The 25225-nt window shown below is 30.4% G+C and overlaps 2 protein-coding genes and 1 pseudogene across 4 annotated transcripts; 1 reads left to right on the top strand and 2 right to left on the bottom strand.

Annotated features, from left to right (window-relative positions):
• Nucleotides 1-467: 467 nt before the first annotated feature.
• On the bottom strand, nt 468-5882 carry LOC145956974 (receptor-like protein kinase FERONIA; annotated as a pseudogene).
• Nucleotides 5883-7936: 2054 nt separating this feature from the next.
• LOC109790301 (Regulator of chromosome condensation (RCC1) family protein) lies at nt 7937-13112 on the top strand. Of its 3 annotated transcripts, none has more exons than XM_083073100.1 (9): nt 7937-8086; nt 8436-8699; nt 9663-9856; nt 9960-10007; nt 10300-10372; nt 10595-10766; nt 11811-12242; nt 12309-12500; nt 12797-13112. In XM_083073100.1, exons 2-9 carry the CDS (start codon nt 8447-8449, stop codon nt 12855-12857), a joined length of 1425 nt encoding a protein of 474 aa, XP_082929226.1. In that variant the 5' UTR covers nt 7937-8086; nt 8436-8446; the 3' UTR covers nt 12858-13112. The 3 variants fall into 3 exon arrangements, with proteins under 3 accessions (XP_082929226.1, XP_082929227.1, XP_029125473.1); XM_083073101.1 differs by having other exon boundaries at nt 7966-8086; nt 8408-8699; XM_029269640.2 differs by lacking the exon at nt 12797-13112 and having other exon boundaries at nt 7971-8699; nt 12295-12432.
• A 613-nt stretch (nt 13113-13725) lies between these two features.
• LOC109790302 (truncated transcription factor CAULIFLOWER A) lies at nt 13726-24443 on the bottom strand. Its single transcript, XM_020349429.3, has 8 exons — nt 23883-24443; nt 17792-17864; nt 16406-16470; nt 15748-15847; nt 15562-15603; nt 14894-14932; nt 14648-14784; nt 13726-13978 (listed from the first exon to the last, which is right to left on the bottom strand). Exons 1-8 carry the CDS (start codon nt 24065-24067, stop codon nt 13876-13878), a joined length of 744 nt encoding a protein of 247 aa, XP_020205018.1. The 5' UTR covers nt 24068-24443; the 3' UTR covers nt 13726-13875.
• Between the last annotated feature and the right edge of the window lie 782 nt (nt 24444-25225).

Raw genomic sequence — 25225 nt, 5'->3', positions numbered from 1 at the left:
ATGAAGAGATTATCAATTAGATCTATAAATAGGAGGATTAACCTCATGCACAAGGTCATAAAACTCATACTTGAACTGAACTCTCAAGCACTCTCCGCCTGCGCATAGGGCTTTCGTGCAAGGAATTATCTTTGGGTATGATCACTTCTTGGCCACATTTCTTTTCTCTTTTTAGGATTAGGATTAGTGTAGGTCTTCTTTTAATTATAGCTCTAGACTTTCATCTTGTAATGCTTGAATGTTAAATACATTGAACCATGATCTGTATTGCTAATATATCTATTGTTCACTCTGTTTATCTGAGTATTTATGTGCATGAATATTATTACCTGTTAATCATTGACGAATACTTGGAAACAATTATTAAAACTTTCTACTCCATTTCTTGTTCTGCATCTCATTTCATAAAAACACGTCAAATACCTAAATTGAAACACTTCTCGTGTGCTGGTTCGAATACAAAGGATCCATAAACGATTTCCCACGTAAACAGATTGAAATTTGGAAACTTTCTCCATAAATTTTGTGAGTGAAATTTAAAAAATCTTTTCTTACATGTTTTATGAATAAAACTTGAAAATTCATTCCTTACAAGTTTTTTGATGAAACTTGAAAATTCTTTCATATGACATCCTTTCTCATTTAAGACTATAACCCCTTTTACAAGTTGAATGATTTTTCTCATCTTAAAATTCTTTATTTATTAACTTTATATCTTAATCTTAAAAGAGAAAATAAATCTCTAAAATATAATGTATTTTAATTCTAAATAATATTATAAAAAATATATATATTTTAAAATTTAAATAGTATTTCAAATATTTAAATTTAAAAATTTGAATTATTTTCTCAATGATAACTAACTTATTGAACAAGAATATGAGAAAACTAAAATAAAATATATTCTATATGTAATTGAGAGGAAATAAAAAGAAAAAAAAATTAATTAGGGGTTGATTTTTGCATATAGCTTATTGAAATAAAAAAGGACATTTTTGTTATTATACAAAATATAGAGTAAAAAAAGAAGAAAGAAAACTTGATATACTAAAACTTAAGAGCCGATGTTAACATGTAGCTTATTAAAATAGAATATCAGACAAATAAAATATTATACCTCTTTGCTATTTATATTTATAATATTTTTTTAAAAAAATGGTTTTGTGTTGCATTATTTTTAATAAAAAAATAATTATAAAATTAATTTTGTAAAATATTATTTTTATCTATTTATTTATTAATTATTTTTTAAAAATACCTTAAAGTGATACTTGTTATAAAACGGAAAAAAGATTTCATATTTTATGTTGACGGACCGACCTTAATTTATGTGTGTGGGACCTTTTTAGCAAAAAAGCAAACGCATTAAGGTAGAAAAGAAATAAAGAAATAATGTGGAAAAGATGGAGTGAGAAAGAAGAATTGAATTAAGAATAATGAAGGAGGTGGTATGTGCTGTCCACTCTATAGCTTAGCTGTGAAGACGAAAGAGGTGAAACAATAATGGTTCTTCCATTGCCACTAATACATGATTATTAATGAAAACTTAGGGTAAAATTAATATCATCAAATAAAAAATAAGTATCTCAATTAAACTTGATCACCCCAAAAGCTTATTATGTGACTGTTTTAACTCAAAAGATAAACATTTAGCTCAGTTAGTCTGATCACTTACGTACCGATATAGTACGTTGTTCAACTCGCTATCGTAGAATGGGTTCCATCTATCTTCCCTGGGAATAATGGTGGTGGAAATTAAGGTATAACAACCGTTGGTGTTTGTGATATCTGCTTGTTTCTGCAAGGACAGAGCATGCTCAAGTTGCACTTGTACTTCACCCATTGCTGGTCGCTCATCAGGTTCATTCTTCAAGCATCCTGCAATGATGTCTACAAAGACTTGCCAACACTCCGGTGCAATCTTACCCTTGATATTCGGATCAATATCCTCCTCAATAGGCTTCTTCCGATAATTTAATTTTCTCTTGTTTCCATGTCAAAAATTATTTTGGCCCACACAACTTCTAGTAGAACTATACCAAATGAGTAAACATCGCATCTATCAGACACGGTACCGTCAAGGAGAAACTCCCAAGCCGAAAACTCCCAAGTAACAGCTTAGTTTATCTGACAAAAAAATCCTTGCCGTAAGGTGGGAAGATAAAATATTACCCCTAACATATCCAGGAGTATTTAGTTTAATTGGTTTAGGCTTTGACATAAAATGTGCTCCTTGTATGTTAAGGCCGAAACCTACGAGTTTTGGGTGCATGTTGTGGTCCAAAAGAATGTAACTAGGTTTGATTGTTAGACCAGAGTAGACATAATAATTACTCACAGCTAAAATAAGAGATGAGTAAAAAAGAGACAAGGGAGAAAATAACCACAGTAAAAATATTATTTACTGAAAGGGAGAAAATTACAACACTTCTCTCTCTATAACTTACTCCTTTTAATTAGGAGACTACTACTACCGAGAACAGATCTCAAGGTGTATAAGAGAGGAAGAGAGAAGAGAAGAAGGTTTGGGATGAAAATTATGGTTTTCAGCTTCCCTATTTATAGGAAAGTCCCAATGGCATTTTCATAATTTCTCCTAAACTTTTAATATTATTTTATTATTATGTGGGACCCGCTTCTAATATAAAATTAGAAAACCACCGAAAGGTGGTGGCAGCTGTACGCAGCTGTACCTAACATTTCTCCCACTTGAAGATTATGATTAAGTTAATCATATCTTCACACCATTTCTTCTTTATTGATACTTCATGTTGCTTATGTTTCCAATAGGCCAAATAAGGATCGACACCATGTAAACTTGTCAGTGTTGACAGGCTTTGTCATTACGTCTGCTATGTTGTCTTTTGTATGGATCTTCTGCATATCCACTTTTCCTTCTTCTACTACTTCACGAGCAAAGTGATATTGAATTCCTATGTGCTTTGTCCTGGAATGAAAGGCTGGATTCCTTGCAATGTGCAAGGCACTCTGACTGTCACAATACACAGTAATTTTCTCCTGCTTGTGCCCGAGTTCTTCCAGTAACCTTTGAATCCAAATTGCTTCCTTGCATGCTTGCGTAGCTGCCATGTATTCAGCTTCTGTAGTAGATAGAGCTACAACAGTCTGTAACTTAGACAACCAGCTTTCATCACCACCAAATTGCCTTTAACTACCTTCAAGATTCCACCTTCAACGTGGATCTTGCACTTGAGATCATCTAGTTGCCCAATGGACAATAGATTCTTTTTCAAGCCCTTCACATGTCGTACCCCTTGAATTGTACGAACAGTACCATCATACATTTTTAATTTGATAGTACCAACTCCAGCAATTTCCAAAGCATGATCATTTCCCATAAATACGGATCCTCCTGAGATTGATTCATAAGTGCAAAACCAATCTCTATTTGGAGTCATGTGCCAGGTTGCACCTGAATCCAATATCCAACATTCATGGAGTTGTTTTTCGCCTCTGGAACTTATTGCTTCACTGTACAAGATTTCTCCATCTTCTTGGGTACTAGCAACACAACCTTGAGAGGTTGACGCTTCAGAATTCTTTCCTCCTCCACTCTTCTTGTGCCAACAATCTTTCTTCATGTGCCCTCTCATGCCACAATTATAGCATTTGAGGTTTTTCCTTCCTCGAGATTTTGATCTACCATGATTTTGACTCCCACTGGAGCCACGTTCCATTGATCTTCCTCTCATCATCGTCAATGCTTCTGCTTGTTTAGAAGTCTCTAGTCTATCTTCCTTATTCTTTCGCCTGGACTCTTCTTCAAGAATAGCTCCGGCAACATCCTCAAAGGATAGACGACCAACAACATTATTGTTTGTTATGTTGATGATGAGTTGATCATATGAATCTGGTAAACTCTGAAGTAGAAGCTCCGCACGTTCATTTTCCACTATGTTGAAATCAGCTGTTGTAAGCTGAGCAAATAGCGTATTCAGATTGTTGATGTGGTCTGTCACTGCTGTGGACTCACTCATCCGAAGAGTGTAGAGTTTCCTCTTTAAGAATATTCTGGTGTGAAGTGACTTGACCTCGTATAATTTTACGAGAGTGTCCCAAATCTCCTTTGCAGTTGTCTTCTCTGCAATACTAGACAAAACTGAATCAGTCATTGCTAAGTGCAAATTGGCAACAGCATTGTCATCCATTTCTCTCCACTTTTCATCAGTAATATCTGATGGTCTGCCTTCAATTGCTTTAAGACAGTTGTCTTTTCTCAAAATTGCTCTTATCTTCAACTTCCACAAAGAGAAATTATTCCCTTTGAACTTCTCTATCTCATATTTTGCTGCCATAATTTCTCTCTATCAAACCGACTTAAGTAACTTCCACTAGAATAGTACCGCCTACTGGAACAATGATAAAATTCAGTAATAAGAATAATTCTTTTCTGATGTGACTGATCAGACAATACTGCAGCCACAGAGCATACTAAGAATTTTCTCCGGCACTATACCAATGTACATCACAGCGGAATAAAACAACCTAGTGGCTCTGATACCACTGTTAGGACCAGAGTAGACATAATAATTACTCACAGCTAAAATAAGAGATGAGTAAAAAAGAGACAAGGGAGAAAATAACCACAGTAAAAATATTATTTACTGAAAGGGAGAAAATTACAACACTTCTCTCTCTATAACTTACTCCTTTTAATTAGGAGACTACTACTACCGAGAACAGATCTCAAGGTGTATAAGAGAGGAAGAGAGAAGAGAAGAAGGTTTGGGATGAAAATTATGATTTTCAGCTTCCCTATTTATAGGAAAGTCCCAATGGCATTTTCGTAATTTCTCCTAAACTTTTAATATTATTTTATTATTATGTGGGACCCGCTTCTAATATAAAATTAAAAAACCACCGAAAGGTGGTGGCAGCTGTACGCAGCTGTACCTAACATTGATGTGACGGTGAATGATGGTGCGTGAATGATGGTGCGCTTTGCTCCTGCGTGAAGGTAGTGTAGTCCACGTGCTGCTCCTATGCAAATCTCTAGCCTTTTCTTCCATGACAGTTTCCCACCTTGCAGGTGTCCATGTAGAGATCCATTGGGCATGTATGTACTCGAACACGATAATCTTCTCTTTTTTGTGGATGCAGAATCCTATAAGAGAGATTATATGAGGGTGATGAAGTTGGCAGTGCAACTCTACCTCAGTCGTGAACTCTCCCCATCCATCAGGGCGTTCCACTTTAAATCGCTTCACTGCAACTGCATAATTAGTACCATCATTGCGTTTAAGATAACCTTTATATGCTTTACTAAATGTTCCATCTCCAATTATTCTCTTTTCATCAAAGTTGTTAGTTGCTTTCTTAATATCAGTCCAAGAAAATTGACGACACAGCTCTTGTATTACAGTTGGATACCATCTACCAATACCACTTGAATTTCTGTCACCAAAACATTTCAGAAACATAATTTCGGTGACACCACAAACAAACTTGACCTTTACTCGGCAATCCAATCCTGATATGCTCGTCCTGTATTTACGCATATGGTTGCAGCTTCCCTGTCCTTTCATCAAAATCAATATCAAATTATCAATTAGGATAACTTCTCACTACCTTCCTTCACTTTTCAATTAAAAATAAGGCCAAGTCGTTCCACAAAATAATTAACTATAAACCATGACCGAAGACAACTTCAGGGGATTCTTTACTTTTGTTATTCATAAACATTCTCGTTTTCTTTTTTCTTTTACAATTACGGCATAGTATTTTGGACATATTACTCTTAACACCACAGGTAAACTGATTTGAACGGTTCATGAAACTAGATGTCAAGCAAAATCATATTGAAAAATTTAGAGAAAATATTTTTTTGCTTAGTTTAGTTTTTTTCTTTATTATTCACTCAAAATTCATCATATATAACAAATTTATTAATTTTTATAAAATTATTTAATATATATATATATATATATATATATATATATGTGTGATTATGATTATTTATCGTAAAATTATTACATATAAACATTAAGCTGAAGATGTTATATTAAAAAATTATTAGTGTTTTTTATTATATTAAAAAATGCTTAAAATAAACATAAGATTTGAAAAACAAAAATCACACTCCCATAAAAAAATTACTTTATTTTAACTATATTATTAATATAAAATATTATTAGCTTCATCATTTATTTAAGAGACTAATTTATATCATTTAGTTCAATGACATTGATAAAGTTACTTTAACATGTCACAGTAGAAACTTATGGTTCAATTTTATTTTTGATAATTAAAAAAATTAATTTAAAACATTTAAATTTTTTACAATACATTAAAATATCCAAATACCCAATAAATAAGATAAGAAATAAATTAAATTATACTTGTAGTCCTTTGTCTTCTTTTTAAGATTCATTTAGATCCTTTATTCTTTAAAATGTTCACTTTAATTCTATATTACATAAATTTGGATCAATATAATTCTTTTAAAATAATGATTATTTTTAATTTTGAGATACAATTTTAATTTTTTTTTAATAATTCAAGACTTGAAAATTGTCTAACTAAATTCATTTATATGAAAATTATTGAACATATTAAAATTTAAATAAAAATTTCATAAATATGGTGAAAATCTCATAAACATAAGTTAAAAAAAAATTTAAGTATAATTTTATATTATTTTCTTGTTACTTAATTATGAGATATACATCTGATTTTTATGTTTATAACTCTTTTAAATTTGAACATCAATTGAATTTCATAATTTTCATATATTTGAATTTATTACTGCAAATTTTACATATTAAATTAGTTAAAAAGTAATATAAAATTATATCATAAAATTGAAAATGAACACTTTTTTTAAGGATTAAATTTTAATTAACAAATAAAAGATCAAAATAAATTTTAAAAATAAGATAGAAAAATAAAGTATAATTTAGTCTTTAAAAACAGTATTATATAACTATCCGAATGATTAATTAACTAGAGATGAAGAAACTTAACAAGTCGAAGAATATTAACTTCATTAATAAAATAAACATTGCAGCGTAAGCAAATAAAATACTCTATTAATATGATGTTTGAAATAGTGGCTAAACAACAAACATTTTATGAACTCATTCGATTTATATGCAAAAATTTGTCAAGTTAAGAATACGAGATTGTATATGACAATAAATTAGAGATACTCGTAACAATTGGGAAGAAAAAAGGGAAAGAAAAACTCTTAACATTACGATATAAGGTTGAGCACGTCTATTCTTGCACTGCACGTGGTTGAATGAAAAATAAAACACTTTTATTTGAATAAAAAAACAAAAAAAAACCTCATTTCTATATATCAAAATCATTTTTATTATATATATATATATATATATATATATATATATATTAAGGTAATAATAAAATCAGTTAAAAGATATATAAAAAGAATTGATTACTATATGCAAGTAATTAATATGAAGTTTAAATATATTTTTTGGTTTATGTCAAAGAAGCGAATTTTAATTTTAATTCTTTTAATATTTGTTTTTTTTTTTTAATTTTTCATCTTAATAAAATATTTTTTGGTTATTATAAAATTAATAAATTTTAATTTTAGTCTTGTAAATTTTTTATTTTTATCTTTTTAAAATTTAAATTACTATTTTTTATTTTTTAATAATAATTTTAAAGTAGATAACAATATTTATATTAATAATCTATTAAAAAATTTAAAATGTCACGTATTAATATATTATTACCAATAACTATAAGTAATCGTTGAAATGATTATTTAATTTTTTAATTAATAAATAAGTGATAAAAATATTATATAATAATAATAATAATAATAATTGAATTAAATTTTATAAATATAAAAAAAATACAGAGATAAAAATGAAAAGCGTTTAGGGAGTAAAAATATATTTATACCTTAATTTGAATTTAGTTTTTGATTATTAATGAAGAAAGAGGTTGGCGTTTATGATCTAGAATATTCGTATATTGTGAGGGCGTTGAAGAACCGGGAAAGCGTTTGATACCCGCCACTGACTCTGAGTCTACCGTTCTTCATTTGCCATTCTTCTCATTTTCATCCATTCTTCTTTCCTTTCCTTTTCGGGTATGCATCCTACGCTTCTCTCTCTCTCTCTCACACACACACATTCACAATTGCATTCTATTTCCAACCTTTTCCTTCTCATTTTCACCATTCTTCGTTCCTTTTTAGCTTCTGATCCTAATTACCTCATTTCCTTAGAAAACAGTTCCATTCGCAGCTGTTTTCGTTTCTTCTATTTTTATACAAATTAGGATCACATTGAAGGCACAATCAAATTGAGTTTCATTTTATTTGCTTCAATTTAGTTTAACATAGTAACATTATTAGGGTTTCATTACCTTTGTTTTCATTGTCATTGGTTGCAAATTTGCAATCTGCAAGTTGCGCTTTTTGGTATTTGTATGTTTAGGTGAACAAGCAATGGATGTTGATGCGATTTTGGGGAGCATTAGACCTGTGAATGTTCCAAGGAAGAGTGCCGTTTATGTGTGGGGATACAACCAATCGGGGCAGACAGGTAGAAAGGGGAAAGAGGATCAGTTGAGGATTCCCAAACAACTGCCTCCTGAGCTGTTTGGATGTCCAGCTGGCACCAACACCCGCTGGTTGGATGTCGCCTGTGGTCGGGAGCATACTGCGGCGATAGCCTCTGATGGATCACTTTTCACTTGGGGTTTGGACTTTTTGCTCTGTGTTTGCTCATTGTTTATGCATTCATTCAAGTACTGTGTTTTGTAGTTTCTGGATTGTTTATTAATTGTTCCCATGATTGTTATTCTGTGTTTGTGTTATTTGGGCACTCAAAGGGATACCAAATAAATAAATCTGTAGTGAATTATTTGTACCTTCCCTCCCTAGACCCTGCTAGGGCATTACACTAGAGTGATCCCTACAAGGGAGGAGCTTGGGAGGGGGGGGGGGATAAGGGAGAAGAGGAAAGGACAAGGGGTGTTCCGAATATGTAATTGCGAGTTGGGTTCATGGGACTTCCCTCCCCAAATTTAAACCTTTAATTCATTTATTTTAAGGGGTCTTAAGCATTTCCTTTTTTGTTGTATAGAATAAGAATAGACATGGTTGGCAGCTGACATGAACTTTTAACGAGAGAGTAAAACCAGTTAAGATATTCTGATTAGCAGCTACAGCCTACAACTAGGATTATTTTGTTATTGTCTCTTGAATGCAAACAGTTACCCTTGAGGCCTTTTGTTATGTGAAAAATCAAACCAGGGGGAGTTTTTGTTGACTTAAAAAAAAAAAATAGAGGGACTGAAAGTGTAGGTTTACTTTTTGGGAGGGACACATTCTCCCTGAATAGATCTAGTTGGAACTGCCTTTCAGTATTCTTGGACAAAAACATCTTATCAGATTTTTCATTACACTTCAAATATAGGATGTGGTTTGTATGCGTGGAAATCATCTTTGTTCTGCAGTTCTTTCCTTGTTATAATTGGAATTGATTTCATTTGATAATTTATTAATAATTAATTACTGGGAAAAATATGCGTGAGAATTAAGTAACTTTAGAGGATATTTCTTATTGTTTGTTTGCAATTATTAATAGCTCACATTACAAGTTATTGGGAAACATAAAAGTGCCAAGTGTCTTAGACTCGTGCACATATCCATATACTAGGGGCTAATGACTTCGGTCAATTGGGTGATGGAACTGAGGAGCGAAGGAAACATCCAAAAAAAGTTAAGCAATTAGAGTCAGAATTTGTAAAATCTGTATCCTGTGGAGCACATTGTTCTGCTTGCATTGCTGAACCTCGTGAAAATGATGGTACAGTCTCCACTAGAAGGCTCTGGGTGTGGGGGCAAAATCAGGTAATAATTTTTATAGGGATAATAGTTCATTCTTAATACAATGTTCTTAATGTGTCAGAAACTCTTTATATTTTTCTTCTTTAACATATTGTTTATATTCCAGGGATCGAATCTTCCAAGGTTGTTCTGGGGGGCCTTCAAACCTAATACAGTAAGTATACATGTTTGAGCACGGACTGATATATTTGCATGTATATATACATTCGTCATGACTAAAAGAAATGACATGTCATTTATTTGATTGTTTTTATTTTTATTTTTATTTTATTATTATCCATATTTATGTGTAAATATTGGGACTTTTAGTCGGGTATGGCCAGATCTTCCTGCCACCTATCTATTCGCATTAAGTAAAATGGTGGATTAGGATTTTTTTTATAATGTTTTGCTCTCTGTTTTTGCTTACTTTCTGCTTTCCCATCATTCATTTGATCACAATGCAGATTATTCATGAAGTGTCTTGTGGAGCTGTCCACGTGGTTGCTTTGTCTGAGGAAGGTCTACTACAAGCTTGGGGTAACTCAGCAATTGCCTTATTTATTTATAGTTTTCTTTCAAAAAAAATATATTTATATATGATTTATAAGACTTTGTCATTGATTGCCTTTTATTGATTGAAATAGTTGGAGGCTTGTAAATTTACTGAGCATTGAATGTAGGAAAGTAAACTTGAGCACTTACAAAGTGGGTTTCTTGCCACATACTAATCAGGGTTTTCTAACTGTTTTCGTAAACCAGGCTACAATGAATATGGTCAACTTGGTCGAGGTGTTACATGTGAAGGACTACAGGGGGCTCGTATTATAAATTCTTATGCAAAATTCCTTGACGAAGCCCCCGAGCTTGTGAAGATTGCCAAAGTGTCATGCGGGGAGTACCACACAGCAGCCATTTCTGATAAGGGCGAGGTGTAAGTGATTTGAAGGACTTTCTAGATGGAGATAGTTATAAATTTAAGCATGAGAATTGTGGTTTTCCGCATGACACATTAGGGAATCTCACGTCAGGAGACAAGATGCAATGGAAATGCTGCATCTATTATGCAAGTTCCTATTCCCTTGGCTTGTTTATACCATAAAAAACTTCAGTTTTAGTTGACTGTAGTTATCCATACCTGGAGCCAACCATCTTATATTTTATTTTAAGTGTCCTACTTAGTTTTATCTAGATTTTGTTTGGAAATTCTGTGGTAATGTTTGTTATTCTATTCATAAATAGGTATAATTTGTTTACAACAAGGTCCCCTCCCTGAAGTAGTTATTTTCCTTTTAATATTCATGAAATAGAGTATGTGCATGTCTTGGAAATGGAGTTAATGTTTTGTTTTCATTTTTGAGCATAGTGACCTCAAGCTCCTTCCTTTCATCTCATTTCCTGCAAGTCTTGACATATATAAAGGAAAAGACAAATTTTAAGATCACAAGTTAATATTTAGTTGAGATCTTTCAATCTCACTTGCTTGGGACCTCCTTTTTTTCTTTTTTGAACTGTGTAATTTACACCTTTTCTTGGGCAGTATCATGTGTTCTTACTCTGAATCATAACCTTGGTGAGGACCATTATTTGGCTTAACACTTTCAAATTATAGCTTTTAAGTTTTAAGCCTTCCGTAATGGGGATGTATTAAAAGCAAGATGTGTACTATTCTAAATCTATATAATTTTTCATTGGTAGTCCAATGTGAAAATTTAGGACTTTTAGGTTCCTTCCCCTGCTCATCTCTTGTACTTGGTGTATGTGTATAGTTGCAGAAGATCTCAATCTTTGTTTAGTTTCTTTTGCTTATTTGATACATGGATATGTGCTTGTATCTTTCCAAGTTGTGCAAGGATTTTGTTCTGGTTATATGTATTTTTGGAGATCCATAAGCAGTATTAAAAATAATTAGTTATTAAAAATTACCTGTATGTGATAGTACTTCATCACTTGTTATATTTGTCCTTGGATCTTGCAGTTACACATGGGGGCTAGGAAATATGGGCCAGCTTGGGCATTCTTCTCTCCAGTATGGGGATAAAGAGTTACTGCCAAGGAGGGTGGTTACCCTCGATGGTGTTTTCATAAAAGATGTGGCATGTGGTGGTGTACACACATGTGCTGTAACTCAGGGAGGAGCACTGTATGCCTGGGGTGGTGGTCAGTCTGGGCAGCTAGGGCTAGGCCCCCAAACTGGATTATTCTCGTGTGTCACTAATGATTCGCAGACATTTTTCCGAAACATTCCAGTTTTAGTTGTTCCTAAAGGCGTGCAACTTGTTGCATGTGGACATTCCCACACTCTTATCTCTATGAGTGATGGTCGAATTCATGGATGGGGTTACAATAATTATGGTCAGGCGGCCAATGAGAAATGTACTTATGCTTGGTATCCATCACCAGTTGACTGGTACGTATTTGTAAGTAACTACTTCATGATCACGTAGGCTTTTATGTTAAAGTTTCTAAATCACAGGTGTGTTGGGGAGGTTCGGAAACTAGCTGCTGGTGGTGGCCACTCAGCTGTGTTGACTGATGCTTGTTCGTTAAAGGAGTTATGTGAGTTCGTACTTGCAGATAGTATGACTTTTTCTAACGCTGCTAAGGTTGAGGATATTGCATATAGAACTGGATCAGATGCTTTAGCACGCCTTTGTGGAAGACTCAGGTATATGTGTGATGTTTTTTATTTTTATATAAACTGCAACTCAATTAGAGTGGGATGTGGCAAAGATTATTTGTCAACAATGGATCATTCATCGTTGAAAGAAAAAAATAATTTTTAGTGTGGGTGGAAGAGCATAAAATTTGATGATAAAACTAGTCATTTTTGTATTGAGTTGGGGCTTGCTATTAATATTTTTTTTTTGTCTTTTTTGAAAGTAAATGCTGGTACAATTGCCTTTCATATTTATGCTTTGTTAGCATGAAATGCTTATTTTGTGCCAACAAACTTCATGGCAGAGAGTATATGCTTGCTGGTGGAGCTCTTGAACAAAAGGAAGAGATAAACAGCAAAGTCTGACTGAGCATATAAAGTTAGTAGTAGTACTTGTGTATATTCATGTATGATACATGTATTATTCATAACTGAAACGTCGTCATTATTTGAACAAAAGCAATCATTCGATTGACATAAAAGCAAGCAATCACTTGCCTCCGTAGACAATGAATTTGTTCCAATCGAATCAGCAGATCCCTAACTCATTTAAGAAATATCCAAAACATTCTCAATGAACTCATGATTTAAGTGAGACTCTTTAGTTATTTTGATTGGCTACTTTTATCTTGTGCATAGCTTCTTGATTTAAATGAGACTCTTTAGTTATTTTGATTGACTACTTTTATCTTGTGCGTAGCTACTGTAATGAGTTCCAACGTTGCATCTTTTACCTTGTGTTTATTTTTATTATGGTATTTTGGATTTTAACTTTCTTTTTTACAAATAAAGAAAATCAATATGAATAAAATCCTGCGGCTTATAGTCTTCAAATTTCAATCCACTTATTTACTTCTTTTTGCATCAATTACAAAGTAAAACTTTACGACTGCAAGATGGGGACGGTAGAAGTTAAATTAATTATTAGTTTTAATCTTAATAAATTAGGTAATTGGGTTTTACTGCATAATATGAAAAGATTTACATGAAATCAAGTACGAAAAAACAACTTGCGAATTTTTATTGGTTAAAAATTAAACAAGAAAAAAGGAAAAAAGTTTGAAAGAAATCATGAGCAGTTGATTTTTGATTTTCATAATTTTGGTGCAAAACTTTTTCGTACTGTTAAGCATTGTGCCGACAAAAGACGTCTGGGGTGCTTTGTGTGGGCAAAATATTTTGTTTGACGATTTCTAATTTAACTTGTAGAGCTAAACATGAGCATGAAGCGCCATTTGTGAAAATAACTGCTTAATACCATTAATTTCGAAATGAACGCAACAAGTTTGAGCAGATATTAAGCTCGGCTAATTAGCTATTCTAACAGATATATATAAGCATTAATCATATGCCACATACTTGGCAGAAACATGTCACCCTAGTGTTAGATATGCAGCATCCATGGTGGGATCAGACAAGTGTTACTTGGGACTGTTTGAACGTCACCCGTTTCTTCCACCGAAGAAGCTCTTCCTTGTAATGTCCCACTGCATCATTTTTACACTTTTATCATCTCATCAAACAATAATGAACTTAATGAATATCAACCTAGTTAATAATCTATTCTCTACATTATTTTTCCATGTTCATTAAATTCTGTCATTGTTCAACCGTTTTATTGATTTATTTATTAGTAAAAGCCGCAGGTGAATTCTAGCGGAGACAATTTTGCTCCAAGTCTAGGCATTAGAAACTAAGAATATGTAATATTTGCTCAAAGGTATAGTGCAAACAATTGGCATTTGGTATCTGTATGGCTACTAAAAGAGATGCTACATTAGATGACCTAATTTTAAAGAGGAAATAACAACTAAAAAGGAAAACAATGTTAGATTTATTAATTTTCTTCATATACTCAATTACATCGTAATATTATCTCATATAACTAATAGTTACAAATTCAATCGGATGATAACCCTATAAGTGTGCTCATCTTAGAAAATTAAAATAAAAATCACATAACATTAAATAATATTTTTAAGACTAACCTATAAAATTTTTAAATCAGTTAATTTTATCTCTTTTGGTCCTCTCTTGATCATCCAATCAGTATCCGTAAAGCTGGAATGTACAGCCTTAGGTTTGACAATGAAAGATGTTTCTTCACCTTCACTATATATAATATTTGCTTAGAAAAGAGAAGCAAGATAAAATACCTTAAAGATAGAGAAGGAACCAGTCTTTGTGGTGGTAGTTGCTGTGGAGAAGACAAGTTAAGGGTGGATGGATTTTGGCCTAGAGTTTCAGGGCAGCTGTGTGGACGTTCAGTCACTGTCTTGGCTTTCTCCTTCATCTACTCATTAATGCAACAAAAATAAAAATAAAAACTTTTTCTTTATCCTTTTTTTGGTCTAGAAGATTTAGATTGATATGTTAGTAATAGAGGAATATGTGGCTTCTACCTTTGATAGCTTGCTATTTTGCTCTTGAATTTCCTTTGTCTGTCATGTCATATGCACAACAAAAATTTATCTTTACAAACCCCAAATTTCACTTCCGAAACAGAAATTTAATTTAATGAACTCTACTATCCCAAAAAGTCAAAGAAGAAACTAAGTAAAAACATTTAAGATTACTTCTCGTAATGTCATTTAAGAAGAAATTTAATAATTTAATAAACTCTAATGACAACGACATCTAAGATTACTTCCGGTAGTGTCATAATATTTGCTTTCTTCTTGGGGACAATTCAAATTGTAGTAAACTATTTATCTATATAGTGTTTTCCTTTAACATGTCCTTGTAACTTCACATCAAATTCAGTTACAGACTTTTACATCATAGACATTCTGTTATTAGATAATATGTGTGATACATTCAATGTCCGTACGAGCATCTCATTTTACAAGCCATGCAACCTACCCAATATTCAGTATCACCCTCCACCCACAACAGGCTACCCCAACAAAATTTTAAGCTTAATTAAGTTAGGAGATTTTTTTTAAAATTGATGATAATATTTTTTATTGTAAAAATAACAATATTTTATGGACTAAATCTGATAAAAATTGATACATTAAGAAACAATATATTTAATAAAAACTAATGACACACAAACACATGATCTTACCCTTTTATGCAGTTCTGAGATGGATTGATTCATAACTTGGTTCTGCAAAAATCAAATTGATGAGTCGGTTGAAAATTGAGAAAGGAAAAAAAATTAAAAAACAAGCTGTATGTGCTAACGTTAATTTTCGCTGATTTTAAGATTACATTAGTCTCTTTTGTTGTAAATTAATGAAGCACTCTTCACCTTTCTTGTTCGGATGCGCTTTAGAGATGTGTCAAGCTGCTGCTCCAAATTCTGAAGCTCTTTCATACTCAAGGAATCCAGATCATCTCCCAAGAAATTCCTATATATATTGAAGATCATATAAACAATATATTTAATTTTTTTTCCATGATACTTAAAAGCATCTAATCACGTAGCTAGCCATGTCAAGTGTCTGATCCCTCAGTGGATGAAATATATTTACCAAATAGATTGGGTATTGAGGGATAACAGTGACACTTTTTTTTATAAAAAAAAACTCTATATTATTAACTTAAATTTATTAAAAATTATTAAATTTTGTATTTTTTTATCTAATAAATTTTACTAGTGATGTTGTAATTTCTAATATATTTTAAATTAATCAAAATATATTAGCAGATAGGTGAGAATCAAAATACATTAAAAATAACTTTCGATAAAGTTATTTCATTTGCTTATATGGATATATTAACACCTTATTTGTATCGGTGTCAACTACTTTCAAATGGTGTTCTTAAAAGGGAAGAAAGCATAAGGTGGCTAGAAACATTGTGAATGTATGGGATCGCTCAAAGTTTCATGGCATGAATATATATGAAACATCCTCCAAAACTGAAAGTAGTCGTGCATCATCTTAACGTGAAATCTAAATAAGTACCTTACGTTTCTGTCCAAGACTTCAACTTTATGGGTGAGCTTGATATATTCGAAAGACCAATTCTCCTACAGTCAAATAATCTTCAGTTACTGAAGTGATTTACAATACAGAAAGTAAGTTCAAATTCATGTTCACTTTCATTCATATGTAAAACAAGGGCACTCGGCTATCAGACAAAAAGGGGATACACCAATACCTTTTTCTTTCTTGGATACCACTACCCTGATTAATTATTGTACGTCACGTTTTTATTTATGAAATTATGTTCATCATTAAAATGATTTTAATTGTAATTGTCCACAGCAAACTAAAATCAAGGCTACCATATATAGATCACAAAAATGATTTTAAACACTTAATATGATATTTAACACTTGGTGAGAAAAAAAAAAGAAAAAAAAATATAGATATGACGAATGATATATTATGCAGGAAAAAAGAGAGATAAAAAGTAATGACTTAATGAAGTTTTTTAAATATATATATATATATATATATATATATATATATATATATATATATATATATATATATATATATATATATATATATATATATATATATATATATATATATATATATATTAAGTATCATTACTTATAGATCATCTTGTCTAATTGTATCACAGCATATTTTAATATATATATTTTTAGATTACGTGTATTTTTTATAAAAGACAATTTAACATAATATTATATACAAGATTTGATCATAAAATAAAAAATTATTAATTAAACTGAAACAATTTTACGCTGGTGATCGACATATGTGATGGTTAATATGCATGGACTACAAATTTGCATGCGAAAAATCTTTCATTTTTTGCACCCATTTGACATGCCCACATGTATTAAGGATGAAAACACGTACTGAAGGACAAATAGCTAGCTAGCTACCGACTTATGTGTCAGGAAGCTGGTTGTGACATGTTAATAGAAATTATATATATATATATATATATATATATATATATATATATATATATATGAGAAGAGATCCTTTTATTCCAGGAATAAGTCTATCTAAACTTATTCCGTTCAATAACTCATGTTTTACATTAAATTTGAACGATCCAACCATTGAATTTAAAGTTCTTAATTCATAGATTAAATCTGCAAATTTTTATAAAATTTGAAAATCATTTGATAGTTCATTTCATTAATTCCAAATAATGTAAAAATAATTTTAGGATTATCCATCAATTTGAATTAATGAAATAAAATATCAAATGATTTTCAAATTTTTTAAAAATTTGCAGATTTGATTTATGTACATTAAGAACTTTAACTTCAACGGTTAAATTGTTGAATGTAGGACATAAGTTATTGAATGGAGTAAAAAGATCCCTTCTATATCTATATCTATATATAAAAGAAGATGAAGTACCTGTAATTCATTGTTAGCTCCAACAAGTTCAGTATGTGTAGATCTCTCGTAACGTTCCAGGACGTCTTCCATGCTGTTACACAAGTCAAAATGAAAAACTATAAAACAAATACAAAAACGTTAAGAATCGCGATTTTTTTTTCCCTATGAACTCTAAAATGTCGTTGACATTGGAGAGCAAAACTACATTCGTTCAGCAAATATTATACATTAAACGGGCATGTATTTAAATTTAGAAAAATAGCTAACCAATATATGCTTAAATGAACAATGAAGATCATAGATATAACCGTTTCTATTAAAATACACTACAATAAATATTACATATAGTGACATACAAAAAGTGTCACTATAAGTATAATATATGTAGGTATATATCTATTTGACATATAGTTACACACATTTTTAATGTTGATTTTGAATGAGATTTAACAACATATATTGTGTGTCACTATAGCTTATATTCACACCTTTTAATAATATACCAACATATATTATATTTATTATGTAGGTAAAAGTAGTTTTTAGTGACACAATAGAATGTATGTCACTATATGACAATTTTCTTGTACTGACACTTACTACTTTAGATCCGGCCGGTAAAGGAAGGGGCTGAGGACCAACTAAGTTAATCCTCCTTAATACTTTAGAACTTTAGATCGGTAGTGGTTAGTGAATATTGGATTTTAAAAAATTAACACAAAAATTTAATAAAGTGGTTTGGGTACATATTGGAACACTAGTGAAGAAAGTAGGATGTACAGTTTTATAATTTTATGTGAGAGTAAGGAAAGAAAGGACATTGAAAAAGTTATCATAATGACCTCAATTATAATGAATGATTAAGACTATTGTTATTTCAACAGGTAACTCTTCTATAATACATACAAGATCACAATTAACAACTACAAGATGTAATCAACTTCCCAAGCTATCGGGTGTTAATGAAAAACTTGGATTAACATGTTATTTCACTCAGAATAAGAAAAACAGCTATTTTAAGATATTGGTTTTTATTACGGATTGATTTTATTAAAGTTCTATAATTACTTCATTCATTTATATAAATGCATTATTAAATATTCCAAGAGTATTTATATATTAGAGGACAAAATTTGTATTTAAAATTGAAAAAAAAAATTATCGAACTATATGAATTTTTATTACTAATACAAAAGCATCAATTAATATGGAACAAAGGGAGTATTTTTCTTCACCATCTATCTCCAAATTCATCTTTAGAAGATTTTGAGGGTTTACATACTATTCGCTTAACTAAGTTTGGACCGCAAGGTTTGTTGGATTAGTATAAAATGGATGTAAACTAGACTAAATCAATTGATGTAAAATTGTTTTAGTTTAATTAATGTTCTTGGCCGAATTTGATTCCTAGACATACAGTTATACTAAATCTTCAGAGAAAGAATTGCTATATCTATAAAATTGAAATGAGACATATAATGTTCTTGGTCGAATTTGAATAGAATTGTTCTCAATAAAAAAAAATACTTCCAATTTAAATAGAAAAAACTACCTAAACTACAACCTACAATAGCTTATTGCATTGAAATGAGAGATAGCGTTACAAATAACAGAGTTGGAGAACTTCTGGTTATACAAAAAATTTTGAAATAAAAAAAAATAGAAAACAATAAGTTAGCCATAAATATATAAATAAATAAATTGTGTAAAAAATAATATAAGAAATTAATTTTTTAGTGACATTATATCATTGGATGAGATTCCAGCCTTCATTAAATTTATCAATGTAGTATTTCTATTATACAATGAAAGTTAAAAAAATTAATGGTCAAATCTTTACACGTGACAATCTTAAGTTTTTTTTTTTTCACTTGAAAAGATCCCTTCCCAATAATTAATGTAATAGAGATATAATAATAATATTGTTATTATTATTATTATAATAGAATATGCTATGAAATATTATCATTATTATATATATAACTCTTAATCTTCTGCATATTTAAAACTATAGGTTGTTAAAGATTCTCAGTATTTGCTAAAACTGAGTTAGAAGGCACCTGGAGAACTCATGGTGGTCAGAGTGCACGGACAACCATGCATGCCAAATAATTGTATGTTCAACGAACTACTCCTCTAGGCTGTAGTTCAGAATCTTCAGATCAGCCTATAGCTACGAACCTGTGATGTGAAGATTCTAAGCACAAAGTTTATTGCAGATATTCTTCTTTTTCTTTTAAATTAATCCACCGAGCGGATTTATAAATTGAGAAAGGTATATTATTCCTATCAAAACTAATGCTAAAATCTTTGACAATTTTTAGAATAAGAGAAGTTTTTAGTTTATCATAAGAATACAAAATAAAGAATATTTATTTCTTACATTTATTTTTAGTGGAAATAGCCTAATAAGACACAGTCTAATAAATCTAATAAGAATTCTTAGGAAAAATTTTAATACCGTTTGAAAAAAAAATGAATTTGAGTCTACGTTAATCATACTTATATATTTTATCTTAGTCACAACACTAACTCTTACTTTCTTTAAGTCGATGATTAGATATCTTAAATATAAAATTTATAAGACAAAACACATTTATTGATGAATCAATAATGATCCAATAAGAGATAGTTTAATATGTCTAATAACAATTACTAGAATAAGATTTGATATCATTTTAAAAAAATGAATTTAAGTTCAAGTCAATTTTACAAAAATGACTTATAAAATGAGATTTATTCATCACTTATATTCTCTATTTTGATCATACTGTTTAATAAGATTTCTAAGATTTCTGACAATCAACTTCACTTATCAACATGTTGGCACATTTGCCAAATCACCAAATGATATCATATTGTACTCCCTCCAAATTATAAATTTTTATGTTTAAAGTTTTTACAATCTTTTGAAAATATTTAATACTAACATGTTAAGTATCTAAAATACTTTCATTTAATATATTTTACAAGAGTAATTATGAAGTAGGAAATATAATTGTTAAACATAGGGACATATGTTGAAAAAGTTAACTAATATTACTCAAAATAAAATTTATAAAACAAAAATTTTGAGAACAAAAGATAAAGGCTAAAACATAAAAATTTTATGGACACGAAGAAATAAGTAACCTATGTTTAAATGTCATCGTATGCAATTTGTATGCTCAATGTTGAGGAAATGTTTAATGAAACATGTAACCTATGTTTGAATTAATTTCAGCACATCTATATATAATCAGAATTCGATTAGCATTTATTCTATAATATATACCTCACTTATATAAATATAGATAGAACAATATATGTGTGGTTCATATTAGAAATAAATGAATAATAAACAAAATTATGATTTAAATAAATATAACAAATAAAATTACAATTATCTAATAATTATTCGTAAACTATATTAGGCTCAAACTTACAAAACTTGAGCTTTAACTTATTTAAATCTATCTACAAAATTGAGTGAGTCTGTTTATTTCAACAAATTTAAGAATTTTAACGAGTGAAATTCAAATGAATCTCGAATAAAACAATTTAGATGTACACAGCAGAAAAAAGAAATTCATACAGCTCTATTTTTTTATTTTTTTTTTGAAACAGCAAAATAAATTGAGGTGGCACTAGGGGTGCCACAACCCAAAATTACAGGAAAGTTACAGGTTATTAGTAATATAGTTCATTTGAACTAAATTACTCCATAACCGGATACAGTAACTATATATAAAGATATATATTCATCTTATGCTGCAATTATGTATCCAATGCATCAATAAACAGTTATTCGGTTCTAATAATTAATCTTGTGAAAAGAATCAAGTGGTCGCGCGGGAAAATAAAACTTTTAGTATATATTTATAGCAACTAGTAATGATTAGACATGGAAGAGATAACGCAAGCAACCTTTATTTAGAATGTCTTCCACTCAAGAATTCCAACAAAAATTAAAATAAGAACATTAAATACAATATATTATGCAAATTGTACTATTTTCGAATAATCTAATATCCGCATTTATCATAATGCAATATATTATATAAAACAGCAAAAGCTTGCACAATCCATTTCATTTCGGTGTTTTGTTTTCGGGATTTGAGAAGTAGCCTAAAACAATCTGTTGTTTTCTGTTTGTTATGGTATTTAAAGGATGCATGAAAGGATAAGTGGGAGTTTTATACATTTCATGGACCTAGAGAATATATATATATATATATATATATATATATATATATATATATATATATATATATATATATATATATATATATATATATCAACTCACTCAAACTTTAAATTCCCTACAAAATGATTATATATTGAACTCTCGGGTAGGATCCATTGTATCTCTCTTGCCGTTATCCTTCAAAGATAATTAAAACAATATAACTATCAATGACACGTAAATAACCCTAAGTCATCGTAGATACTATACAACTAAAAATATGCTACCATGTTTAGCTCCTAACAAATCTCCACTGTTGTTTTGAAAACATATGTTCCTTAGTAGCTAAGATTTAACGCGCTAGATAATAATATTATGAACGCATGATAGTTTATTATATAAACAAAATATATTCAATTAATTTCGCAATATGTATATATAAACTGTTGATATGAAACATGGTAAGGATAATTTCTTATTATGTATGTCTTGAGCAATCAAAATAACGATCTTAATCTTTGAAAGAGAATTGAAGTATTCAAATATCATAATAATCATCTATATATATGAGTTTTTTACTTGCAAAGATAATTTAGAGGCAAGAGAGTTTTTTCATTCTAAGATCAAGACATGCCATCAATCTGAACAACAACCATGTTGGAGATATTGTTGGATACTAAAATATGAAACCCTCTTTTAACATATATATTTTTTATTTTTGTTATTATTGAAACTTACAAATGAGCTGCAATGTAAAAGTAGAATTAATACTTTGTATTAAATGATTTGGTTCAATTATATTTGCATTTAAAAAATAATAATTGTACTTACTGCCAAAACAGAAAAACTCCAACTCATTCCCCACCCTCCCCTAAAAAAAAAAATTAAAAAAAAAAAAAAAAAAAAAACCCTCCTAGTCTGGCTATGTTTTTGTTTTTTTTTGTTAATTGAAACCGGAAGTCCAGACTCCAGAAGCCTTTTCCAGTTGCTATGTAACTACTTTCGTAAAATCCTAAACAAAAGATACCGTCTTGCGTCACCTCTTCCAACAGTTACACATAATTTGGATTGTAAATAGTCGTTGAATAGAGCTGTGTTTGGATATTAATCTGCACACATTCCAATAAATTCAAACAGAGAATATTTTTTTTTATAAACTTTTAATTAGTTTCTTCTTAAAAAAGTTATCTAATAAATATATTCATAAGAAAATAAGAAATATAAAAAAAAAATATCTTTTTCTTATAATTTGTATAAAACAAACTTGTGTATTATAATACTATTGAAGGCTTTTCATCTAACTCCTCAGAAAAGTTGAAATAAGTTGATTTTAATTTATAAGGAATGTTTGATTTGTTTATTTTTTTTTCTTCAATAGATGTTTATCACAAGATATACCTTATTCTTTTTTGCTTGAGACAAAACCAAAAAATCATATGCTTCTTGGTACTTTTGGACAAACACAGCAACCAAAATCAAACATGCATGCACTAAGTTGTGACCTCTTATTACCCAAAGGATCAAAGTAATTAAACAGCATCTTTACTTGGCTAGAAATGTATAGACCATGGGTGACACAAAGGTCTAGGGTGGGTGATATTCATATAATTAGGTAGTAGATGTATCGTATATTAATAGCAAAACAACAGGGTGAATGAGTTGATATTTATAGTATGCATACACATGGATCTACACACAGATAGATAGCTTCTTTATTTGTTTGAAAAAGACATATATATGTAGGCATAAATAAGGAAGAAAGCACATGGTGACGGTGACATTGATAAAACTAAGGAGGAAAACAATTATAGAAAGAATAAAGAAATGAGTGATGAGAGAAATTAAGCATATATATATATATATATAGGATAAGGAGGTAGAAGTGAGGGAGTAAAGATTGAGAGTGGTGAATAGTAGAATTGGATTGTAAAGAGGAAGGTGAACCTGCGTTCGGAGGAATAGTGGAAAAGTTTTCCTTTGGAGGAGAAGATGATAAGAGCGAGTTGAGCATCGCATAGCACAGAGATTTCGTGCGCTTTCTTGAGGAGTCCAGATCTGCGTTTGGAGAAGGTGACTTGCTGGGTGGTTTTGTTCTCGATCCGCTTGAGCTGAACCCTACCTCGTCCCATTGGAGATTGAGGTTGAGGTTGAGGTTGTGTGAAGAAGGAAAGAAAGAAACCCTAGGTGGAGAGAAAAAAAGAAGAAAGAGAAAGGGAAGGAGGGCTAATAATAGGATAGGAATAGAATGCGTTGTCGAAGTGTGAGTGGAGGGTACGATGCGTTGTCGAGAGGGCATTGAAGAAGGTAGATGTGTCGTACTGACATGGCATAGCCTTGGGAGACAGGCCGTACGCTTCTGTGGGTTCCACCGATGAGCGAGGGACGGGAAACGGGTTTTGCTCTGTTCCGTTTGTGGCACTCACTCTCGGCTCCTCATTGGTTCACCGCTGCATTTCCTTCTTTCTTACCCTACTCTCTACTCTCTACTCTCGTGTGCTCCTTTTTGTTTCTTTCCACACCACTCCATACTCATTTTCCTACTACTACTACTACATGCTTTTCAAACAATTTTAATTAACTTTTACATCATGCTTATGCCTTTACTTATAAACTACTTTTCTCTTCATTTCAATTTCAAAATAATGTCACTTTTTTTTTTTACATCAATAAACAAACTTTTCTACTTGAGATAAAATAGTCAAGAGCAGCTAGCTTAGACATCCTTTAAAAGTCTAAAGGTGATCACTACATTTTAAGTATTGTTGGTTATAATGTTTATTATTAAGAATTCACGAGGATATTATAAATTACACTTTACCTTAATTCCTAAATAATGGAAGAAGAAAAATGGACATGCTGAAGCATTTGAGAAATTAGATTTTGTTATATCGTAAATTGAAAATTTTGATTAAATAAAACTTATGTAATAGTCTTAATAGAATTGAGTAATACTTTTTATAAAAAAAATTGAGATATATGTTAAAAATATTTACTTTGTCAACTAGCTAACTAAGAATTATATTAGTATGACTTTTGAGTAATTACTAGAAAAGTTAATAAACTTGTTATTTATGAAAGTTTTTGTGGTTTTTTGATGACTTTGTAAAAGGAATTTACATTGTCATGCACACATTATTTACTTAAAAGGGAGTTAATCAACTTCAGTTTTGATTTCTATTTTATATTTGTTCCTAACTTTTATAGAAAAAATATTTTTTATTTCTTGCTGATAATTTATGGTGTGTTCAAAATGATGGAAAATAAATAAATGAAAAATAAAGTGCAAC

Source organism: Cajanus cajan, chromosome 4 (assembly GCF_000230855.2).
Source record: "Cajanus cajan strain Asha chromosome 4, NIPB_CcT2T_4, whole genome shotgun sequence".
Taxonomy (NCBI): domain Eukaryota; kingdom Viridiplantae; phylum Streptophyta; class Magnoliopsida; order Fabales; family Fabaceae; genus Cajanus; species Cajanus cajan.
This window is presented reverse-complemented; position numbering and strand designations above follow the sequence as displayed.